Source organism: Gopherus flavomarginatus, chromosome 1 (genome assembly GCF_025201925.1).
Source record: "Gopherus flavomarginatus isolate rGopFla2 chromosome 1, rGopFla2.mat.asm, whole genome shotgun sequence".
In the NCBI taxonomy this organism is placed as follows: Eukaryota; Metazoa; Chordata; order Testudines; family Testudinidae; genus Gopherus; species Gopherus flavomarginatus.
The window spans coordinates 302,196,390-302,221,747 of record NC_066617.1 but is presented as its reverse complement, the minus strand read 5'-3'; the positions used below and the strand labels follow the sequence as shown (position 1 = coordinate 302,221,747).

General features: G+C 41.7%; 2 protein-coding genes across 2 annotated transcripts in view; one reads left to right on the top strand and one right to left on the bottom strand.

The window, feature by feature from the left end:
• The first annotated feature begins 806 nt into the window (after window positions 1-806).
• The window catches only part of LOC127043681 (uncharacterized), a 438,108-nt gene continuing 413,556 nt past the window's right edge, over window positions 807-25,358 (top strand). The window contains exon 1 of the mRNA XM_050937712.1: window positions 807-1,734. Within this exon, the coding sequence (XP_050793669.1) occupies window positions 1,091-1,734 (644 nt within the window). The 5' untranslated portion in view covers window positions 807-1,090. The remainder of the gene's footprint in view (window positions 1,735-25,358) is intronic.
• On the bottom strand, window positions 3,634-10,036 carry PCDH20 (protocadherin 20). The gene is made up of 2 exons (XM_050948026.1): window positions 9,459-10,036; window positions 3,634-7,714 (listed from the first exon to the last, which is right to left on the bottom strand). The coding sequence occupies exons 1-2, from the start codon at window positions 9,609-9,611 to the stop codon at window positions 5,030-5,032; spliced, it is 2,838 nt and encodes a 945-aa protein (XP_050803983.1). The 5' UTR covers window positions 9,612-10,036; the 3' UTR covers window positions 3,634-5,029.

Here is a 25,358-nt window from a genome sequence, read left to right as displayed (position 1 = left end):
TCTTCTGAGATAATAATCAATGTCTTTTCGTGACATATGAATTTTCATGGATACATGCCATTTTCATATATTAATAGTATTAAAAGAAACAAAACAAGGTGATAAACCATAAGCATTTGACAGGTAGAATTAATTTTTTCATGGAACACAACCATCAAACTGCTTGCAAACAAAAAATGTTCTGAGAGTATATTATAGAAATATTAATACTAAGAACTAGTTGAAATAATCCTCTAAAAATAAATTAATGTTGATAATAAGGTGGTTTGGTAAAATACGGGCCAGATTCTGATACTCTCACTCATGACCTGGGAGATGGGTTGGAAACAGGAGGGAGCACGGGCTATAATGGCAGTGAGGAAGGAGGGTCAGGGCAAACCTGGGAGGCAAGATCAAACCAGTATCTTAGATGCCTATATACAAATGCAAGAAGTATGGGTAATAAGCAGGAAGAACTGGAAGTGCTAATAAATAAATACAACTATGACATTGTCGGCATTACTTAAACTTGGTGGGATAATACACACGACTGGAATGTTGGTGTGGATGGGTATAGTTTGCTCAGGAAGGATAGACAGGAGAAAAAGGGAAGGGGTGTTGCCTTATATATTAAAAATGTACACACTTGGACTGAGGTGGAGATGGACATAGGAGACGGAAGTGTTGAGAGTCTCTGGGTTAGGCTAAAAGGAGTAAAAAACACGGGTGATTTCGTGCTGGGAGTCTACTACAGGCCATCTAATCAGGTGGAAGAGGTGGATGAGGCTTTTTTCAAACAACTAACAAAATCATCCAGAGCCCAAGATTTGGTGGTGATGGGGGACTTCAACTATCCAGATATATGTTGGGAAAATAACACTGCGGGGCACAGACTCTCCAATAAGTTCCTGGACTGCATTGCAGACAACTTTTTATTTCAGAAAGTTGAAAAAGCTACTGGGGGGAAGCTGTTCTAGACTTGATTTTAACAAATAGGGAGGAACTTGTTGAGAATTTGAAAGTAGAAGGAAGCTTGGGTGAAAGTGATCATGAAATCATAGAGTTTGCAATTCTAAGGAAGGGTAGAAGGGAGTACAGCAGAATAGAGACAATGGATTTCAGGAAGGCAGATTTTGGTAAGCTCAGAGAGCTGATAGGTAAGGTCCCATGGGAATCAAGACTGAGGGGAAAAACAACTGAGGAGAGTTGGCAGTTTTTCAAAGGGACACTATTAAGGGCCCAAAAGCAAGCTATTCTGATGGTTAGGAAAGATAGAAAATGTGGCAAAAGACCACCTTGGCTTAACCACGAGATCTTGCGTGACCTACAAAATAAAAAGGCGTCATATAAAAAATGGAAACTAGGTCAGATTACAAAGGATGAATATAGGCAAATAACACAGGAATGCAGAGGCAAGATTAGAAAGGCAAAGACACAAAATGAACTCAAACTAGCTATGGGAATAAAGGGAAACAAGAAGACTTTTTATCAATACATTAGAAGCAAGAGGAAGACCAAGGACAGGGTAAGCACACTGCTCAGTGAGGAGGAGGAAACAGTAACGGGAGACTTGGAAATGGCAGAGATGCTTAATGACTTCTTTGTTTCGGTCTTCACTGAGAAGTCTGAAGGAATGTCTAATATAGTGAATGCTTACGGGAAGAGGGTAGGTTTAGAAGATAAAATAAAAAAAGAGCAAGTAAAAAATCACTTAGAAAAGTTAGATGCCTGCAAGTCACCAGGGCCTGATGAAATGTATCCTAGAATACTCAAGGAGTTAATAGAAGAGGTATCTGAGCCTCTAGCTATTATCTTTGGGAAATCATGGGAGACAGGGGATATTCCAGAAGACTGGAAGGGGGCAAATATAGTGCCCATCTATAAAAAGGGAAATAAAGACAACCCAGGAAACTACAGACCAGTTAGTTTAACTTCTGTGCCAGGGAAGATAATGGAGCAGGTAATTAAAGAAATCATCTGCAAACACTTGGAAGGTGGTAAGGTGATAGGGAATAGCCAGCATGGATTTGTAAAGAACAAATCGTGTCAAACTAATCTGATAGCGTTCTTTGATAGGATAACGAGCCTTGTGGATAAGGGAGAAGCGGTGGATGTGATATACCTAGACTTTAGTAAGGCATTTGATACAGTCTCGCATGATATTCTGATAGATAAACTAGGAAAGTACAATTTAGATGGGGCTACTATAAGGTGGGTGCATAACTGGCTGGATAACCGTACTCAGAGAGTAGTTGTTAATGGCTCCCAATCCTGCTGGAAAGGTATAACAAGTGGGGTTCCGCAGGGGTCTGTTTTGGGACCGGTTCTGTTCAATATCTTCATCAACGATTTAAATGTTGGCATAGAAGGTACGCTTATTAAGTTTGCGGACGATACCAAACTGGTAGGGATTGTAACTGCTTTGGAGGACAGGGTCAAAATTCAAAATGATCTGGACAAATTGGAGAAATGGTCTGAGGTAAACAGGATGAAGTTCAACAAAGATAAATGCAAAGTGCTCCACTTAGGAAGGAACAATCAGTTTCACACATACAGAATGGGAGGAGACTGTCTAGGAAGGAGTATGGCAGAAAGAGATCTAGGGGTCATAGTAGACCACAAGCTTAATATGAGTCAACAGTGTGATACTGTTGCAAAAAAAGCAAATGTGATTCTGGGATGCATTAACAGGTGTGTTGTAAACAAGACACGAGAAGTAATTCTTCCGCTTTACTCTGCGCTGGTCAGGCCTCAGCTGGAGTATTGTGTCCAGTTCTGGGCACCGCATTTCAAGAAAGATGTGGGGAAATTGGAGAGGGTCCAGAGAAGAGCAACAAGAATGATTAAAGGTCTTGAGAATATGACCTATGAAGGAAGGCTGAAGGAATTGGGTTTGTTTAGTTTGGAAAAGAGAAGACTGAAAGGGGACATGATAGCAGTTTTCAGGTATCTAAAAGGGTGTCATCACGAGGAGGGAGAAAACTTGTTCACCTTAGCCTCCAATGATAGAACAAGAAGCAATGGGCTTAAACTGCAGCAAGGGAGATTTAGGTTGGACATTAGGAAAAAGTTTCTAACTGTCAGGGTAGTTAAACACTGGAATAGATTGCCTAGGGAAGTTGTGGAATCTCCATCTCTGGAGATATTTAAGAGTAGGTTAGATAAATGTCTATTAGGGATTGTCTAGACAATATTTGGTCCTGCCATGAGGGCAGGGGACTGGACTCGATGACCTCTCGAGGTCCCTTCCAGTCCTAGAGTCTATGAATCTATGAATCTATGATAAGTAGCACCTTACTCAGCAAATAGCGTGCAGATTTTAACGAGTCTACAGTGGAGTAAGGTACTACCCAAAGTGGGTGAATGTATCAAAATCTATATATAGTTGCACTGCATACCTTTAAAAAGCAAGAACCCGATACTGCACCATTTAAGTCAATTTGAGCCTTGCCATTGATTCCAATGGGTGCAGGATAAGGTTCGTAAGAACAATTTTGGAGTGTATTAATTTTTGGAAGTATTATGCTTTTTAATAATGTACTATGAATTAAATTAAAAATAAACAAAAGAGTAAATATCTAGATGATGAAAAATTGCTTGTAAACCGAGCGGTACTCTGTTTTATCATTAAAATGTTAGCACCGAGATAAAAAGTTATTATGAAAATATATAGCTTTAATTTGCAGACATATAAACACTTTGGGTACAGTACAGACATATGATGCCAGAAATCAAAATGATTAGTTTTAAGCATAACACTTATTTACCTTGTTTACACATATAAATTTGATGTAACCATCATACTGCAGATAGTTCCCAGCTCTTACAATGAAGTGAAAATGATGCATCACTGATAAACCTGCTGCTTTGTTGCAGAGGATGCAGCAAAGAATAAATTATAGAAAAAATATGCCACCAGTCTTACAAATACGATTTTGGAGTTGATCCAAAAAACAAAACCAATGAAAAGGAGCCTGGAATAGTAGCCAAAAAAGGCAGAAATCAGATCTTTCACATGAAATACCAACCCAGAGAGGAGAAATAGTCAGTATAAACTAAGTTCTAGAATTGCTAATAATGTGAAGTTTTTTTTGTTTTCATCTGACAGATTAGCGTCAGAAGTATCACATAAAAGTATCTGTTACACAATCAAAGTGATGGAATACGACTGACAGATTGCTGGAAGAATAAAAATATCAACACTTCTGGGACAACGAAGGATTTAGCCATTCCCTTTCTTCCTTGCATCTAGCCATATTTACGGAGATGGACGTGTGTGTGTGTGTGTGTGTACCTTTGTTGTAAGAAATATTAAATACAAGTTTTTCCCTAATAACGGCAAGTAAACTGTTGGAGCAACAGTAGTTTGTGTGAAGATATTAAGTCTGTAATAAGTGAAAGATGAAGATGTTACAGCAGTTCAAATTCTGATTACATGACAATATTTTGCATCTTTGCTCAACAGGAATTGCACTTCTTGTTAATGCCTTCTCTATCATACTAAGTATTACTCATGAGGTAAAAATTCTGCTTGCTTTACTAGTGCATGTTTCCTCCTCTTCTTTTTATCATACATCCAGTGGAATACATGTTTCTTTTGTGAAAATATATGTATATCCAGATATGTTTTATATTAAAACCCATAAATATACTTTGCATTAATCTCATCAACAGTACGTCAAACAGTTCCCTGCACAGGAGCATCTGATGCCCTCTTGTAGTTAAAATGACTTTTTAAACTTATTAAACTTAAGATTAATGCATCGTCTTACCTTCCTCTCTCTGTATAATCACTGATATGATGGGTTTATGATAGCTGCAAATGGTGTTCATGTTTTTATAGACTCCTTGCTAGTGGTTAGTACGAAGTTTTCATTAAAAAAGCAGTAATCGCAATCTGACTTTAAAAAACCTGTAAACAGCTATTTACAATTATAATATTATTAAGTTATAAGTTAGTGGTCCTTCATTGTAACTGCTGTCAACGTACCCAATCTGGGCATTGTCCAAGGTTTGTTAGACAGCAGTTTGGTTTATCCACATGGAAACATCAAATATTAGAAATCTCCATTGGTTTCTTCTCCAACATATGAAGGTCAATTCTTCCATTTAGTGGGATTTGTACTTCCAAATTTTCATCTGCTCTGTGATGCTTTTTCCCTTTCCATAAACAGATGTAAATGCCCATCCCAGTTACTAAAGTGATTGACCCCAAGCTTATTATTGACAGGGCTACTAATGTAGGCACGCAAGATGGTGACTCCATTTTTTTATATGTAGGCTCTATAGATACTTGTGGCTCCTTTTCCTCTATATTAATGTCAGGTTCCTTTCTTAACAAACTTTCAATATAGCTCTCATTGCTCACTGTGTCGTTGACAAAAAGGTTCACCATGACTGTGGAATGGAGGGGCTCTGGATAGCCATGATCACTAACTTTTACCAGTAGTCGGTAGAGACCATAGTCATTCTGCATCAGTGACTCTTCCAAGGTGATATTACCAGTTTTAGGGTCAATCCTAAATGATTCAGGTCGTGGACCTCTTCTACCTATGATGCTGTAAGCTATGACAGCATTCATGCCAGTGTCTTTATCTACAGCATAGACTTCTGTGATGGGAGAGCCAGGAAGAGTAGAAGGAAGTACCAACAAATAAGACGTATTAGACTGAGGAAACAAGACCAGTGGGGGGTTGTCATTAATGTCCAGAAGAAGGACAGTTATTTTGGCAGTAGAAGAAAGGGCAGGGTCACCTCCATCAACAGCTTCAACCCACAAGACATAGGAACTTTGCTGCTCCCTGTCTAGGGAGACCTTAGCTCTCAAAACTCCTTTGCCAGTATCTATCACAAAAATATCACTTCCATTTACAACTGAAAGGGCTACCCATCCATTTTGCCCTGAATCAGCATCTGTAACACTTATAACGCCAATTTCCCCCAAACCTGGAAAGTTTTCTGGTACAAAAAAACTGAAATCCTTATTGATAAATCTAGGACTATTGTCATTTTTATCCAGCACTGTGATGGTGACAGTTGCTATCGATTCTCTGGGAGGCAATCCAGAATCTATTGCTTTAACAGTATATCTGTATTTCTCTTTTTCTTCTCTGTCCAGCTGAGTGGAAACTGTAAGAACACCTGTAGTCTTATCTAAAGAAAAATATGAAGGGGCATCAGGTCCTAGAAAATAGGACACTTTCCCTCTTTCTCCACTGTCAGCATCTGTTGCATGCAATTTGGTCAAAAAAGCATTGGGCGCATTATTTTCTTCAATAGATAATTCTATTAATTGTTGAGGGAAAACTGGTGAGTTGTCGTTATCGTCCAGGACCTGCACTTTAATTATCTTGTTTACATGAAATCCCTCTGAGTTCCATGCAACCACTGATATTTCATAGAGCTGCTGTACCTCATAGTCTAAAGGCCTTGTAGTCTCTAATAAATATTCGTTATTGTATGGTTTGTATGGTGACAGTTTGAATGGCCCATTGCCATCCAAAAAGCAATCCACTTTATATTTTTCGTCTGGGTCTTTTATAGTAAAAAATGCTATTGGTGTGTTAACAGGCTCCAGTTCTTTCAAGTAAACCACACCTTCTACTTCATTAGCTATAAAACGAGGGACCACTTCAGGGGGTCTCAACATGACTTTGATGATGGACACCAGCACAGTGATCACAGCAGGGATACAACCAGCACCGTTGGCCAATATAGTCAACCTATGGAGCCGGGGAGCATCACCATCAATCTTACTGGAGAGCTTGATGGCTCCTGTACTTTCGTCCAGATGGAACAAGTCTTTTGATGGCTGGGGGACCTTTTGACTGTAAGAGTAAGAGATCTGGGCATTGGATCCCAGGTCCATGTCAACTGCATGGATGGTGGCCACATGTGTCCCTGCACTGGAATTCCCATAGACGGTGATGTTGAGTTGAGAATCACTGAACTGGGGGCAGTTGTCATTGATGTCACTGATGCCAATGATGAGGGTGGCACTGCCCAGCAATGGCGGGGTCCCCCCATCCTCTGCGATGATGAGGGTGACATACTCCTCCCTGTCCTCCCTGTCCAGGGCCCCCATAACAATCAGGTAGGGGGTCCTCTCCCCACTCTCATTCTCCTCCACATCTAAGGTGAAGACCCCATAGTTGTCCTGAAGGCGGTAGGTCTGGACTGCATTGGTGCCCAGGTCAGGGTCGAGGGCTAGGTGCTCTATGGCCAGGCGGGTGTCGACAGGGGCGTTCTCGGGTACCCAGAGGCGCATGTTGGGCACAGGGAATCGTGGCGCATTGTCATTGACATCGCGGATGGCGATCTTCACCTTCACTAGGCGGAAATGCTCCTGGGGCAGCACCAGCACATCCAGCAGCAGCAGGCAGGGCTCCGAGGATGGCACCGGCAGAGAGGCAGGTGAGCCAGCACCGGTCTCTAGGCACAGCGCCTCACGGTCAATCTGCAGGGCTGAGGTGTGCAGCTCCCCCGAGCGGTTGTCCAGGCTCACATACTGGCCACCCAGCCCCTGGGAGGCCAGGCTGAAGGACAGCACAGGCTCTCCGCGACGGGTCTGCGGCCCCTCCGCAGCCACCCCATGCAGCCGCAGGTCCTGTGCCAGGCTCCCGATGAGCACTCCGGCCGGCAGCCCCTCGTTGAGGCTGTAGAAGAGCTCGGTGGCACGGCTGTAACTGGCAAAGCAGTTGAAAGGGCCGATGAAGAGCAGGAAAAGGAACAAATGCTAGGGAGAGAAAAGCACAGGAGATTAAAGAAGCACTTCCTTGGCACACACCCATCCAGCCCACCCTGCCCACAAGCTGCACCCTCTCTGCAATGAAATGCACCATCTATGCCCCAGATACACCAGTATTCTGCACCCCAAATATACCACCATGTGCACCACAAATACACCACTACCTACCCCCAAATACACCATGTCACCACAAATACACCACCGCCTGTAGCCCAAATATACCCCAACTGGACCCTAACTACATCAACAACTGCACCACAAATATGCCACTATCTACCCTCTAAATACATCACCATGTGCATCACAAATACACCAGCTAAAAACCAGTTACCTGCCCATCTATGCTCCAAATATACCACCAACTACCCACAAATACACCACTACTACCCCTCAAATACACCATCATCTGCACCACCACCCACACTTCAAATACACACTCATCTATGCCCCAAACACACCACCATCACACCATACTTTGCACCTCAAATACCCATCCTCTGAACCATCACCTGCACCCTAAATACACCACCACCTACACCCCAATACACCATCTGTGCCCACAATACACCACCATCTGAACCCCATATCATTTATACCACAAATACACCACATTTTGCACCCCAAATACACTGTTCTCTGAACCATCATCTGCACCCCAAATACACCACCACCTACATTCCAAAACCACCAGTCTAGACCCCAAATATATCATAATCTTACCCAAAATACACCATTTTCACCACCATCTTTCACTCATATTCACCACTATGTGCATTCCAAATACCCAAACGTTAGCCTCCTAATGACACCACCAAATACATGAGCTCCTGACCTCAAATGCACCCAAGCCATCTGCAATGTCTGTTCCTCACACAAACCCACATAACAATGTGCACCAAATACATCCTCTGCATCAGATATGCCACCCTCTGCACCCAAAAAGGACACGTGCACCACTCACCCCCCTGAAAGAAACCGCCTGCACCAAATACACCACACACGGTACACCAGATGCATTATCCACTTCGCATAAACAGTCTACACCACCACATCCATCAAAGAGGTCATGCACACCAACTATCCTAACTAAATAGACCATGTCACAAACGTGCCCATTCTCCTCCGATGGCCCTGTTGCACAACTCCCAATGCAGCCCCGTGTGCACCAAACAGACTATGCAGGGTCCTTTGAGCGAAGTTTACCATCATCAGCACCAAGAACACCTCACACAGAGGGGCAAAGGGGGCTCCCCGTTCATGTTGCCTAGAGCTCGGGTTCAAGTTTCAATTCCCGTTTAACAGGTAAGTTCTGACCCTCACCAGTCGCCTTCTCCCTCCGCAGAACTCACACGAAACGCAAACAGAAACGCCTGAAAAGATTACGCAAAAGAACTGGCCCTTTCTGATTGCCAAGCCAGCCCGTAGCCCTTTGCGTTTGGAAACTGATTCGCGTAACTTCGTCTTCAGCCTCGGGGAGTTCTTCTCCTCTCCATATAAAACCATTCTCCTTTCAGTGTAATGGCTTAAACGGTTCTTAAGCATAAACAAAGACACCCCCCCCCCCTCGGCTTTGATTGCTGTTGGGAGAGGTGCTACAGCCAACAGGACGCACTGATCGCTCACGATGAAGTTTAGATCGCGCTAGAGCATTTGCTTTTTTTTTTTAAAACCCCACCGCGTCTCCTGGCCACGAGCTCACAACTTGCAGGGCTCCCCCGCACACATCCCCTACCTGCAGGTTTCTGTGGCTGATGGTGCTCCCAGCGCTGCGTAGGTGCCCCATCTCCAGCTGCCGGTGCCTGCTCCTCGGAAGCCAGCTTGTTCCTAGGGCTTGCGAGCGCCTGCCAGTCCCTTGGTAGTTCATTCCCTCTGAAACTGCAGTCATTTAGCTCCTGGTGCGAAGGCAGCAGAAGACACGCCCCTCTCTGCTCATGCAAATCGCTGGGAGAACTTTAGCCAATAGTCACAGGCACATCCCTTGGCAAAGGGCTCGGACGGGGGAGCGAGGGAGCGCGCGAGGGAAAGAGAGACACGGCCGCTGGCGCTCTCTGCTCCCGGCAGCTGCGGCGAGGCACACGGGGAGCCCAGCACGGAGCCCCGTGTACAGGAGCGCAGAGCCCCGGGGGCCGGAACGCGCCAGCCCACCGCTAGGCTTAGCGCCGTAATCGCACGGAGCCGAGCTCTCTCACCAGCTGCAAACCCGTCCAGAGGAAAAGGCTGTCAACAGGCGCCACCCCGGTGCATTCCGCGGGGACAGCTGGCACTGTGCCCTCGGGCTCGGGGCAGCGTTTCAGGGGACGCTCTCTTTGCAGACTGGAGTTTGGGGGAGGCCAGGATGCAGCGAGTGCCACTGATGCGTGTCACTCTGCCCAAAGCACTGCCCAGAAATCCGGGACAAACGGCTGCGATCCAGACTGAAGCTAGTAGGCAGGCTGGATTGTGGCGCTAACCAACCCAGTCTAAATTAATCCAGCCGCAGCAGGATATGCAGTCATATTTTTAGCCTGAGCTCCCAAGGAGAATGGGGGGAAGGGGGTGTCCTGTAAAATGGGGGTAATAGCAACAGCTTTTTCCCTTCTTGCTTTGGAATCTTGTTTCCTTTTAGTTAAAGAATAATCAGTTGGATCTGAATCAATAGGCTCATTGGAACAATCCAATTTCTATCATGTCAGGTCTCTGATAATGTTCCCAATGCAGTTTGATGTTTCCCTGCACTGCTCCCAACCCTCTTTCTGCTTCACAGCAAATACTCTGGGCCTGATTTTACCTTTTTATACCATCCCTTTCAATTAGAAGGTTGTTGACCTCCTGGCACCAGCCATCTAGCTGCTCCTAGGGACCACATTTCACCACGTTAAGAGTTAACTTGGCCAGAAAGACTACTCTGAGGAGTTTGTAGCCAGGGTGCAGTCTCCACTGGGTGAAGATCCACACCCACATTTAGTTAAATTAATCCACTGCTGACTACTCCTGGATTCCTCACTAAAACCTCACAGCAGCAGCTACTAATAGTGCTTTCTACACCCAGCAGCTGGCTAGCAGACTTTGTCCCATCCTGACAAAAAACTACCTGGTGTCATTGGGTACGTGGACACAGTCAGTTTAAAAAACCTACAGCATGGAGTGTTAGAGCCCTGATCAGCTGACTGGGGCTCACCTTGCTTCAGTTGTGGGGCTGAGAATTGCAATGTAGACCTTCAGACTCAGGATGGAGCCTAGGCTGTGAGACCCTTGCCCTTGCAGGGTTTCAGAGCCCAGGCTCCAATGTGTACACAGCAATTTTACCCTATACCCGAAGCCCCACAAGTCCGAGTCAGCTGACGGGCCAGCCACAACTGTGCCGCAGATCTTTTATCACAGTGTAGAAGTACCCATTAATACATGCTTTGGTTAGTTCCCAGCTGGACTACAGCAATGCAATGTATCTAGTCATGCAGCCATCAGGTTTTAAGAACCCCAAACTTGTACAGAATGCAATGATACTTTTCCATACCAGCACAGACTACAGAAAGTACAGTAAATCTGCTCTTTCCATTGGCTCTCCATAGAATATCAGGTTAAATTCAAGATCTCTCTGCCTTAATTTTTGAGGTGCTGAATGGTTTGAGCCCCTAGATACTGAGGGATTCTCTAATGCTCCATGATGAGGCTATGGCTGACAGCTATATTTCTCAGGTACAGTGGAGCTGTCCACCACATGAATAAAAGTTAAATTGTGTAGCAGACAGAGCTGCCTTGGTGGTCAGCCCAGGACTATGGAATGCACTCACCCAGGATCAAAGAACCACCTCAAACTTCTCTGCTTTCCATTCCAGGTGCAAGGTGCAGCTCTTGGACTTTGCCTTGAATAATAAAAACACAGCACAGCAGGTAGTACATAAATAAAATAAATCAATAATAATAATAAACAAACCAAAACTAACCACCCACCCCCAGGAGAAAAAAAGGGAAAAAGAGTAAACCAGACTAAATAAGATGGTTGGATATACTTCTGGAAAGCACTCAGATATTATAGTGGTGAAGAAACTGTAAGAATCTGAATAGAACCCTCTGACACTGACTCCCTCTGAGACCTCAAGCAAGTTAGATTAGCTTCTCTGTCTTATTCTCTCCAGCTGTAAAATACACAAAGAACAGGATTGTTTTTAGGATTTAGAATCCAATCTTGCTTTTACTGAGGTCAGTGGGAGCAGGACCAGACCCTAATTTGTTCAGTAATTCCCTTTGAAACATAGGTCTGGTCTACACTGTGGGTCAGGGGATCAACCTATGATATGGAACTTCAACTATGAGAATAGCGTAGCTGAAGTCAACTTATTTTAGATCGACTTAAAATCACTTACTTTGTGTCCTCGAGACACGGGATCAATGGCCGCCACTCCCCCATCGATTCTGCTTCCACCTCTTGCCGAGCTGGAGTTCAGCAGCCGACGGGAGAGCAATCTGGGATCGATTTATCCCATCTACACTACCCAGGATAAATCGATCCCTGATAGATCGATCGCTACCTGCCAATCTGGCAGGTAGTGTAGACGTACCCTTGGTATCAAATTTATTATCTACATTAAACCAAAAAATTAAGATACACCTCTACCGTGATATAACACTGTCCTCAGGAGCCAAAAAATCTTACTGCGTTATAGGTGAAACCATGTTATACCGAATTTGCTTCGAGCCACCAGAGTGCACAGCCCTGACCCCCCCAGAGCACTGCTTTACTGCGTTATTTCTGAATTTGTGTTATATCAAGTTGCAGTATATTGGGGTAGAGGTGTGCCACAATAATCATATATGTGTCTCAAAAAGTAAAATGTGCTATGAACAAATAAACTGGTAGTATTTATTATTCACCAATCTCTAGGGTTCTGAAACCACTCAGAGTACTTTTCCCTTATAAAATTGCTTAACTCTTTACCATTCTATTCTAGCAAAAATAGAACAGGCAGTACATACAGTGTATACAGTTCAGAGGATACATGTATAATTAAAGGAATAAATCAAATTACTCAAGTGCCTTTCTAAATTTTCATCCACCTGCACAATATCGAAGACCTGTCAATACTAAAGGTGCTCAGGTGCTCAATCTTTATTAATTTAGTCTAGCAGGACATAATGAGGCCTACATTGGGTCTCCTTCTGATCTACCTCTACTGGTTACTAAGGATAGAATGTTGGCCCCACTGAAGTCAGTAGGAGTTTTGCCACTGATTTCAGTAGGGTCAGGATTTCACCCCAAAAGTCCACTGGTTAAGAGTCTCAGGGGCAGTCTTAGGACTTTATGAAGAATGAGTTTGAGGCTTCCACAGAACTTCCATCGCCTGATTCTCTCTTTCCAGCCTTCCTTATCACAACTTCTGCCCTAGTAAAATAGCTATCCATTTTGCTCCCCTCATTCTGCTTCTTAATCAGTATCTCTTTACATAGGCATGTGCCATCTGCATCTTTGTATTAGCAACAAGTCCCTACTGATGACCAGTTTAAAGAATGTCAAAATGCTATTATGGGAAGGGCAGAAAAGATTCAAAATAAGCAATTTTTTTGCTGAGGTTTTCTAAGAGTTTTTTCCAAAGCACCCAGAAAGTTGATGGCTGATTTCTACAGATCTCCAGACTGATGGCAAATTTTCTACAGGGAAACAAGACGTTTAGTAGTTGTCCTTTCTATTTCAATAGTAGTAGATTTATTTTAAAGAAAAATGTATTTTTACTTTGCCTTTTGCTATGTATAGTCCTACTGACACTCAGGAGCTGCACCAGGGTTTTTGGCGCCCTAGGCGCAGGGCTGGCTCTAGCCATTTTGCCGCCCCAAGCACGGCGGCACACCACGGGGGGCGCTCTGCCTCTCGCCGGTCCCACGGCTCCGGTGGACCTGCCGCAGGCATCCTTGCGGATGCTCCACCGGAGACGCCTGTGGGAGGTCCACCGCCCTCCCAAATCCTGGCGCCCTAGGCGACTGCCTAGGTCCCCTAAATGGAAGTGCCAGCCCTGCTGACACTAAGTTTACACACTTTTCTCAATAAGATAGCACCTCCCAGAATGCTGTAACTCAGCCAAAGTTCTGGGTGTGTTATAATTAGGCAATAAGAAGGAACACAAAGGTACCCTTCTGTGGAATTATTGTTTGCCTCAGGTGAGTTACGAGGCACGAGATTGAAGATTAAGTGACAAACCACCCAAGAAGCAGAACAATTATCTATAAATACTTTAGCTGGGTTACTGCTATGGTGAAATACAAATGATGAAATGAGCGAGAGATTCATAACAGTTTTTCAGCTTTATTGAAAGGGAACCCTGACAATATTGTTTTCAGCACACCAGACACCTTGGGCAGTATGTTACCAATCCACAAAGGATCGTCTGGATGAAGGGGATACCTACAGCCCCACTCAGTCCCTATAATACAGCAGCAAACAGCCAACTCCTTCTGGCAGCCTCTGGTTCTACTGAGACTCCCCAATGACTCTGCAGAGCTGGGTTGACAGATTTCCCAGAATCCCTAGCCTGGGTGTAAATAGAAGTGTGAATGGTGAGGCACTGCTTAGGAGAGTAAAATACAAACATGCCAGAGGACCCTATGTTCCCAAACTCTGGCTCTCTACACACCCAAGCAATTCCTCTCGTGTCTACACTGTTATATTTAACCAAGTAGTGTTCAGCTGCCTCCTCACTGGGAAAGCATTTCCTCACCTCAGGGAGAGAGACACCGGCTGCAGGGAAAAGCTCTGATAGAGGGGAACTTGTTGGGTCACCCCCTGCCAGAGCCTTTCACTGCCGCATGTAGATACACACCACCACACTTTTATTATTAGCAGTAGAAGCTGCCTATTATCTTGGTTCTGGACAAGGAGAATGACCCACATCCTGCCCTCCCCATAAAATGGTATTTTTGGGTGGCAGAGTCTACTGGTGGGAATCTGCGACTAGTGTCCTATGTATGACAGGTAACAGTCTGATTTTCAAAAGTGCTGAGTATCTGGTGCTCCCACAGGTTAGAGTGTGAGCTGTGATTGCTCAGAATCTTTGTAAATCAGGTCCTAAGTGACCAAACAGTCCCCATGATTGAGCAATGGACAGCGGCAGCAAGCCGCTGCTTCCCCTGAAGATGCCAAAAGTAGTTAGGAGTCCTGGGACCAGGCTGTGAGAAGCTGCTTTAGAGTTTGTAAACCCCAACTGTCTAGGTAAGCCTACCGGGCTTGATTCATTACAAACTCTTGCAAAATGAACCTGCAGGATTCAGTTCATAAACCTCTCATGAACCCATCCCTGGAGCAGTCGTACCTCTTTATTTTGAAGCTTCGTAGAGAGGAGATTCCTTTCCAGTCTGCTCAATATCTGTTGTGGATTGAGCTAACCCTGAAACTGAAAGACACCATGAATTTGATTGGTGAATCAGGGTGAAGAGAAAAAGAAACCAAGCAAAACCTTTGCACAGCACTTTAATGTACTTCATTCCCAAACATTTTTTGAAGTTTGAAAAACATTCTTTTCTTTGGTTATTTTAATTAGTGCATGTCTTAGGTTTCCTCTCTTCTGCCTGGAGTAGAAGCAGAAATGCTGTGGCATTGTGAAAAAGATCACCTTCAATTTATTTACAGCTGGATCACAATAGTTCTCTGAAAAGGAAAACTAATTAAAAGTTTATTAACTAAGTACATGTATGTTTCTAAAACTAATTAGAAGGGAGGGATTGACTCAGATTGTATTCAAACTCTTCTTTTATACTAGTGGTTTTTACAGCATATTATAGAGTATATTAGCATCAATTTCACTCAGTTTTGTGGAAGCCTGTAAATAATAATGATGTGCTTTTTATATCATAGTAGACAAAGCAAAGGCTGTGATACAGTACTGATATGATATAGTTGAAGATTGTTAATACCATAAGTCTTTCATTATATTGCTTATCACATTAGCACAGGGACAGCATTCCAGCTTCTGCCAGCTTACTTTCTACACACCGCCTGTAAGTATGAGGGACTCATGAATATTTAAATATTGTGAATAGGGTTCTCATTGACATTAAGCCACAGCTTCTGAGCTGAAGTTGCAGCCTTCTCATGCCAGAAATCAGATTTTCAATGAACATCCTGTGACTAGCAATGGAACACAGCACATTAAAGGACCACTGTGACATGCCAGGTAGTTATCAGATCATAGATGTACGTGCCTACTGGGCTCCAAATAGCTTGTCATGTGCCATTCAGTTCCTATTGGCCAACTAGCCACAGGCTGCAATTCTATGAGACGGAAATATTTTTTAGATAGTGGATATAATGCTGCTGCACAGCCCAGTTTCCTGTGGTTGCTGTGGCAGCTGCAGCTCCAGAAGTTTTCTGGCTTCTCCTGTTGCTTCCTCTGGATTGTTTTGCATATATTACCTTTTCAGACTGAGTTCCTCGCTTCACTTTGAAATACATGGAATGTGCTGTGATCCCATATGGAGGACTACATGTGTTAGGCTATATAGTACAACGTGCTAAGGTTTGCTTAATTGAAAATAGGACAATTTGAATTTTCTTAGGATGAGATGCTGCCACCCACTCAGTCTTTAATCAGGCAGAAGTCCCATTAACTCAAAGAGCATTTTCCTGAGCAAGGAATAAGTATGATGATATATAGGATTTGGGCCAAGCTGCCTATTTTCTTTGGACAGGTTAGTTGACCAGGTTTCAGAAGCTTCCTAGGCTTGGTTCACAAGGCCCTTGTCTATGAAAATGTTCCTCAGATCAAGAAGGATGCACAGTGTCTCTTTGAACTGATGAAATAGCTGCTGGCTATATTATTGAAGAATTATTTTAGATTTATTAATGATTGTTATCAACCCAACTCTATACTGAGATGAGAAATCAACAGTGGTGTCCATTCATATGGAGCTCAGTGTACAGACAGAACCAATCTCACTGTTAAAGCTGAGCAATTACGGTACAATATTTTTACAACTGTTTTCTTGAACTTTTAAAAAGAATTTGTTTTGTCTGTATTCATACCCTCTTTGTGTTCACTTTTCATGTATATTATAGGAAACAAGTTTATTGGCCAGAATAAATGAACTTCACAGAATATGCACAAAAAGTTAATTTTCAATTTGTAAACACAATATTTATACTAAAAACCTGATTTTAAAAGTTATGTTCATCCAATCAGGGAACAGTAACATACTTTATGACCTACATTTTCAGTCAAAGAATCATGAATATCAGATAAATGCCTCACCAGCGGGCTACAAACCAGAATTATTTACAGAAATTCTTTGGCAAATAATTTCAAGCAGTGATTCAGTTCTAGGGCTGGAAAATTATCTGTCCATAGTCTTTTCAAAAAAGCCAAATTTCACTGGATACATTATTGATTATGAATTATTAACATAGCTGTATTCAGTCCAAAGCAGCCACTGCACACAAAAATGACAACTCAGATAAGAGAAATAATAATTTATAGCAAAATTATGCTTGTTTTCTTTCCCCAAATATAACAGTGCTTTGATTTGACAAAACTGAAGTAACTATGGTAAAGGCAATTGTAGGGCTTGATTTCTTAAACACCTTTTAGCAATGTACGTTTCTAGGACTCTATATAATAATTTAAGTAATCCAAAATTCAGCAACCAGTTGAATAAAAGTCAAAAGGCATTCTAGGGTGAATTGCTGCAGTACAGGTAAAATTATCAAGTGTTTTACTTCTTCATACTGCAATTTTCTTCAGGGAAAAACAATATTCTTTACAAAAAATTAAAATTGCATAATTCAGTTGGTAAATGAGCAGCTTCTATATAAAGGTGAAACTTTTCTCTAAAATTAATTGCAATATAAGATTGTAAATGAAACAGAAATGAATATATAGTGCTATTCCAAACATATAAATTTAGCCAAATTGTCCTACCTGGCACAGTTAACAAGATACCCATGGTTACTGTTCCCTTACTTTTTAGAGGTGTCAAAAGCTCAATTCCAATGGTTAAGCCAATGAACAGGTGTATACAAATGCTAGCTAAAATAACTCTTGCATGGTTGATAGCCCTTCTGGCACAGCTTAGCACCACTGACATACTCCTAAATCATACTGCCATGTATAGTCTCGGTATTATAAATAAATTGGCTGAGATGAGCTTGCAGCAAAGAAGGAACAATAAAAGAAACCCTGAAGTAACATAAGCTGAAATTACTATGATTAGATATGTATATATCATGCTACAAAGTGATGTACAAAGAGTCTTTGTTGTATCTTCTGCATAATACTATAGTTAGTCTGCCAGTAAAATCAAGATACTGATTTTAAATTAGTTTTTTTAATAAAATAGCATTCAAAAGTATATAATTTTTAAATAAAAAACAATTCAGAATCAAGAGGATAGTCCAGTATGTGAGAAAGGATCTTTACTAATTGAAACCTGCCAGAGGCACATCTTTTCAGGTTAGATTCAGTACTAATGCAGACCCCAATCCTTCAAAAGTGCACATGCTCCACTTACACACATGAGCAACCCCAGTTGTTAAGAGATGATGTTGAGAACTGCACAAAGGAAGTCATTTGCAGTACACAATTCAAAGTTTCATTGGGCCTCCAAACCCTAGGAAGTACGCAATATATTCCTGAGCATCATCTACTGACACTTTAATTATTTACAAACATACAGACATAGCTTGTAATACTGGTGACTCCAAATGTGAAGTTAAGCACATGCATAAATTAACCACATGTGACCTTGAGGCTTCTGGGGAAGCCTTGTTAAAGTTATATTCAGGTTTGCTCTTAAAGCAGCACTAAAATCTCTCTATTGACATTTAATTATTGAATTTTGTCTCCATGTTTTATTCACTCATTCTTTAGCAGAGAAGTGAATTTTCTATAACATTTTTTGGCAACTTTGACAAAGGAAACTTTTAAAAGGAGTATTATTGGATATTTTCTCTGAGATTACATGGTATAGACTTATATCTAAAAAACTACAGTCCCTAGAAACTTTGTTACAACACACACAGTCTAGTAACAGTTCAGCTACATGTCACAAATTCACTTTTACTAAAATACAAGACCAGATATTTCCCTTACAACTTCAGTTTGCGGACACAGCCACCCTGTCTCCCCGCCTCCTCAGCTCCCTTCCTCACACAGACCCTGGGGTACCAGAGATACTGGCTAGGTAGCAGAGGCTGAGAAGGAGGAGATGGCTCTGAGGGGACATAATAAGGAGATGAAGCTTGGAGCTAGTGGCAGGTTATACCTTTTTTCAGTTTTTGCCTCAAAACATTTGTTGTTAATGATATGCATGGGCAAATCACATGTGTCTCTGGGCATATTTACAAATAAAAACAAAGCATATCACATTGTTAACATTACTCTGCAAAAAAGATAATCATCAAATTTACAATGATCAAAATAAAAGCCTAGTAAGAAATAACTTGCTTAAAAAGTAACATAGGTTATCCTTAAAGACAGAAAAACATTCTGCATTAAGTATCAGAGGGGTAGCCATGTTAGTCTGGATCTGTAAAAGCAGCAAAGAGTCTTGTGGTATCTTATAGACTAACAGACGTTTTGGAGCATGAGCTTTCGTGGGTGAATACCCACTTTGTCGGATGCATGTAGTGGAAATTTCCAGGGGCAGGCATATATATGCAAGCAAGCTAGAGATAACGAGGTTAGTTCAATCAGGGAGGATGAGGCCCTGTTCCAGCAGTTGAGGTTTGAAAACCAAGGGAGAAGAAACTGGTTTTGTAGTTGGCAAGCCATTCACAGTCTTTATTTAATCCTAAACTGATGGTGTCAAATTTGCAGATGAACTGAAGCTCAGCAGTTTCTCTTCGAAGTCTGGTCCTGAAGTTTTTTTGCTGCAGGATGGCCACCTTAAGGTCTGCTATAGTGTGGCCAGGGAGGTTGAAGTGTTCTCCTACAGGTTTTTGTAGATTGCCATTCCTAATATCTGATTTGTGTCCATTTATCCTTTTCCATAGAGACTGTCGAGTTTGGCCGATGTACATAGCAGAAGGGCATTGCTGGCATATGATGACATATATTACATTGGTAGACGTGCAGGTGAATGAACCAGTGATGGTGTGGCTGATCTGGTTAGGTCCTGTGATGGTGTCGCTGGTGTGGATATGTGGGCAGAGCTGGCATCGAGTTTTGTTGCATGGATTGGTTCCTGAGTTAGAGTTACTACGGTACAGTGTGCATTAACTGGTCTCCAGCAAAGGCTTGATTAAATATATTAGCTTTGCGCTATGCCCTGAAGGTTAAGAATCTTAAGCTCTGTCTAACCAATGGAGAAAGCAGATGGTTCTCTACTGAGACTGTCCTACTACTAGCCGATAGTTGTTGAAACATGAGAGCAAATCAACTGACCTCATTAGTTAAGATGGCAGATGTGAGAGCCAGTCACTCAGGTATTAATAGTATACTACAAATCGTATGGAAACACTACATTGCACTAATAACTGGACCCAAATTATACAGGCTACTTCCTGTCTAATTACTGTAAAAAAGCAACACTTTGAACTATACCCTAAAGTAGACAGAAATTTAGTGTAATCTGTGAAGCCCAAATGGTATACTGTGCTCCCTCTGACCCGCTCCTCAAAGCAGCTGTGCTACCATTAAACTCCCAGACCTGCTCCCTCGGAAGTCAATGGGAGTCTTTCCATTGACTTTTGTGGAGGGTTAGACCAGGCTCTAACTTGCAGCTTCTGAGAGGGTCTTTAAGGGGAGTTCCAATGCAGAATGTGTTGCAGTAGTGCAGTCTGGAAGTCAAAAGCTGGATAACTGTGACAAAGTCAACATCTGAGAGGAATGGTCACAATTATGCTAAATACAAATGGGAAAAAATGTTTTTGGCCACGGAAGCCCCTGGCAGCCCAGGGCCATAAGCGGATCCAAAAATAAGTAATAACGTTCTATGCACTGGTACAAGTATTAGTATTCATTAGTGTAAGGTAGTACTTCCATACATCTTGCAGTATCCAGAGCTTCATAAGTTGGTATTAACATATTTTTGCTTTTCACTTTCACAAATCTCAACATTATCTCTATATATGCATTAACATTTTTTTTATATCTCTAACTATCATAGCATCACGATACATTGATATATTTATTTACATCATTTTCCAAAAGACTTGGAATGACATACTTCTGGCATTCTTCAGACTAAGTTCTCCATTCATTTGCACTAATTTATTTGACACTTCATTACATAATAGTTTTACGGCTATAGGTTTCATTATTACAAAAACTCTGTAATGGCCAGATTCTTAGCAGATGTAAATTGACCTAATTCATTAGCTTCAAAATCTTTGTTGGGGAAGTGGAATGTTCAGAAAATTAACAATGGGCTATTGAGACTCTTGCTGGTTCAAACTCAGGTCAATTTTAACAGTGGGTCAGTGAACGCAATAATAGTTATTACAGGTCAATGAACTTTGCTAAATTTGAAGCTTTACAGACCTTTCAAGCTATTTTTAGAGTTCTCAATAGCAATTCATGAACCTTTTGTTCTGTAATTTGAACCCATATTTATTTTCAAGGTTGAGGTAATTTTTAAAACCAAACCAAACCAAACATGTTTCGTACAGCTAAAGGGGAAGATATAGCCTAAATAAGGGATAGAAGAACTACAAAGAAGCTAGGCTGACAAAACTGAATGGTATATATGCTATTTTTACTTTTTTTTTAATTAGATTTCTTCTCTATTTTTTCATCACTTTTCTATATTAATTGTTCACTCTACCTACTCTGCACTTTATTTTCACCCTATTTATTGATCACTTCTCGTTTTTTTTTCTTCCAGCCTTGTCTAAGTGTAGCAGAAGCGCAATAATAGCTGAGTTTGAGTCTTCTAGTGGTGTCTTCTGTTCAAGTTGGAGGCGCATTCGCAAGGTATTATGTACTATGCTGACGCTGTCTGTACTGCATGATCTGTAAGCAAAACAAGGACTTCATTCAACAGGGCTGTCAGCTTTGCACTTTTCTTGAGCTCTGAGGCCCCAAGCACACAATGGGCTAGCTCCATGTGTGAAGTTACACTCGTGTAAGTGTTCAAATAAACAATAATAAATTCATATCCTCACACCGATTTCTGCAAAAGGGATCTACTGTGAGCTCAGTAACTAATTTTCATTGTTAATGATACTGACCATATTGAGGCCAATCTTTGGGGCTCCTACTCACTCTAACCAGCACTTCTCACATAGTCCCACTGGTTTCAAAATCCCAGTGTAGCCATTTTAGTATGCTGGACCATTGAAAAGATGAGACGTGATATGGTGTATTGTAGCCAGATCCTTTTTAAAGTGGCTGAGCTATGCAAACACAACTAGGAGAGTTTATTATGCAACAGACTGAAAAATTCTTGAATACATTTGAAAGTTCCAGGAATATAGTTCACCTGAGAGGCTATATTGCAACCTGTTGCACCCTGCTTGGATTACAGGCTGCCATGAGGAGGGAAGTTGGAGATAAAGACCCTGTGAAGAAGTGGCTGGGGAGGAGGACTACATCGGGTGGCTCCAACCCCCACTCATTGTCTAGAGTAGCTGGGTAGGTACACAGCAGGGGGTGAACAGCTCCACAAAAAGGGTGAGTTAGTTATTGCCCCCTTCACTGCCTCAGAGCAAGAGGATTCAAAGAGGAATAGTGTGTGTCTGAGCACAGTTTGTTCTTTGGTCTGATCCTAGGATGGTACTGCATCTGACTCAGAGTATGCTGCAAAGTTACAGGCTAGAACCTTCATGAATAATTTGAATTTATTTTTGTTATTTGCCCAGTTTATAGGGCTCGGTGAAAAATTTGAGAATGTCTGTGAAGTTCTCACAGTTCTTTTTCAATTAAAAGATAAACTTTTTAAAATGCTTTGTCCCACTCTAGATAACATTTTCTGCTTACTAAATGTGTGTGATATCCAGGCAAAACCTAATTTCATAGGACAATAAAATAAGCATAAAAACCAAAATAAACCCATTTTACATAGTATTCAATAAAGATCAGCATCTCATTCAGATAATAGCACTGTCCCCAAGATAGATGTGCTCCAGAATAAAAGTATTTCTGATGCAATGTACCTGTATTTGGTGATTGCAAATCAATGTTTACAGCTCCTAGAGAGTTATAAAGTTTAGTTATGAATCACAATGACCTCTACGGTGTCTGGGATAAATGCTGTAGTGACAGAATTGAGCATAAAATCTCTATCATTACACCTGAATTTCCCATAAGCCCCCCCACACATCCGAATTCCCAGTCCACTACAGTCAGATGCATGGCACAAAGAAAGTTTTTTTATTTGGGATTCAGTATAGCTGTAAATCAATAGATGTAGAAGGGTGAAAAACAACTGTCAGAATTATACCTCATGATCCAAATGTGCTAATATGAAGCCTAATTCACATTATACTGCTTTGACTTCAGCAGACATATAGTAGGATAAAACTAGTATTCAAACATGGAGAACTAGGCCCACGGTATTTAAGTTGATGTGTAACACACATTGTTTACATTTTCTAGTGTCAATGATGTAGCAATTTCTCTGCATGGTCATTAAGCAATTTATTGTCAGTGATGCATTATATGTACAGTACTTGTCTTTAAAGATGGGACTGTACTTGGAAGCTGAAAAGTACTAGCCGTGCTACTTACTTAGAAACTAAGACTCTCATACATTTCCCCTTAGTTCAATTCTTTAGGTTAACTTCTTACTTTCTGTTAACTCAGTAATTACAGTTTATTTTTGCTTCTTTCCTCTCCCTTTTAAACACTTTTATAATTCTGTCTTTTCAGCTTCTTCTCCTTTCCCCATACTCTCTAACACTCTCTATGTTCAATCCCCTTTTCTTTTACTTTCCCTATGTCTTTTCTCTCATTCTGCAATATTTTCCCCGTTGTTCTTCCTTTCTCTGCTCCCTTTTAGTCTCTCACTTCCTCCTCCAGTCTCTTCCCTCCCCTCCCATTCCCACTTCCCCTTTCCCTCTCTGCCTCACTTATCCCCTTGATTACTCTGCCCCACATTGTTCGTTTCAAAATCTTCGGTTGCAACTCCTCGCCACCTCTTGGCGAAGCTTCAGTTTTTCTAAGGCACCTAATACTATGTTTTCTAGTGCTTCCTCACCCTTCAGCAATATTTCTCCAAGTGCTCTCTCACCAACCTGTGCTTCCTTTCCCAAATACTCTGTCACCCACTCTCTCACTTCCACTCTCCATCTTCTCTCTAAGCTTACATTAGATTTTTCTCTTCAGCCTCTTCTCCCAGTTCTTTTCCCTCCCAGTAACTCCCATTCCAACAGAAGCTTAATCTCATCATTAAGGCCCCCTCCCTCCTCTCCCCAAGACTTCCTTGATGTCTCATTTGACTTGAGGTTGCCAACAGAAACCATTCTTTGCATGCTACATGATTCTCTCTTCTTGCCTAACTACTTCTGATCTTCATTGGGTGTGTACATGACATGGGCTATAGTTGAAGAATCAGTGTGGGAGGCAGTCAAGAGGAGGAAGAGGTAAAGCACCACAGCAGCCTTTCCTGCCTTCTCACATTCTGGAGATGCAGTGCAATCATGTTGATGTTTGAGGGGGTATTTTGCTCCCATTTGAAATTAAGTACCTAAGATGGCTGTCTATTCCACTCTTCCCTACTCAGACTCTGGTCTCATCTGGTTCTCTTTATGCTAACAAAGATTGCTGTGATGTGCAGCAGGAGGAACGGCAGGAGGAATGATTCCAACATGGACAATGGATGAAATTATCATAAAAAGCTAAATGGAAACTTTATTTGTTAGGAAATAGCTGGATAAAATTCCTCACATGAAGCAGTGAGAGGTAATTACATTAAAATATTGTATGCATCTAACAAGGTTGTTGTATCTGTAATTGCCATATATTGTTCTTCAAAAAAAAGTCTGGTTGACAACAGCAACAGAAGAATTCCTTAGTAGAGTTTTTAGCATCAATCAATGAAGCAGTCCAGCTACTGTGAAGTAGGTTGAAGTCCTAGATCTAGGGATAAACAAATCAGAATATTTTGCCCAGGGGTCTGGTTTGGTTTGACTTTAATCTGATTTTATTCCACAACACTGCTGCAATGTTAGGGGGAAATGAACTACTGTACGCCATAGAATGTAATAAGGTATCATTCATAAAAAGAATCAACAATATCAAATAAACATACTTCAGAGCTGGAACAGCAGGCAGACAGGGATGGATAGGCACTAACTAAATGCTTGCATTTGCTGGCATTACAATCTAAGAATTTCAGTTGTTATAGAAATCAGTGTGAAACCCTAGTCCGCTTGGCACTAAGAGAAAAAGCAAGTCCCTGAAATCCAATCAGAATATCTCAACACAATAGCATGTTCTGACAACACGCTCCTGACATTTTAGGACATTTTAACATCTTTTTATTATTTAAGTCCCAAACTATTGCAAAAAATAAAAAATCTTTGTTGTTTCCCAAGCTGCTGTCTTGCTTTCTGAAGAGCTAAGACTTTTCTTCAGCCCCCTCCTGCTTCATTCAGGCTCTGATATAACATGATGGAGATTAAAAATCACATTTGTTAGGAGAGAAAATGAAGCCACCTAGTCCCTGGGATATTCAATCTAAAGTCACAAAGGTCTGATTGCTTTTCAGCAAAGTGTGAAGTGGGAGAGGAGGG

Bases quoted from the DNA above. Each gene is read 5' to 3' on its own strand.
- PCDH20 (XM_050948026.1), bottom strand. From the start codon at position 9,611: ATGACTGCAGTTTCAGAGGGAATGAACTACCAAGGGACTGGCAGGCGC. The intron at 7,715-9,458 runs GTAGGGGATGTG...TTCTCTCCCTAG, and splicing joins TCAGCCACAGAAACCTGCAG to CATTTGTTCCTTTTCCTGCT.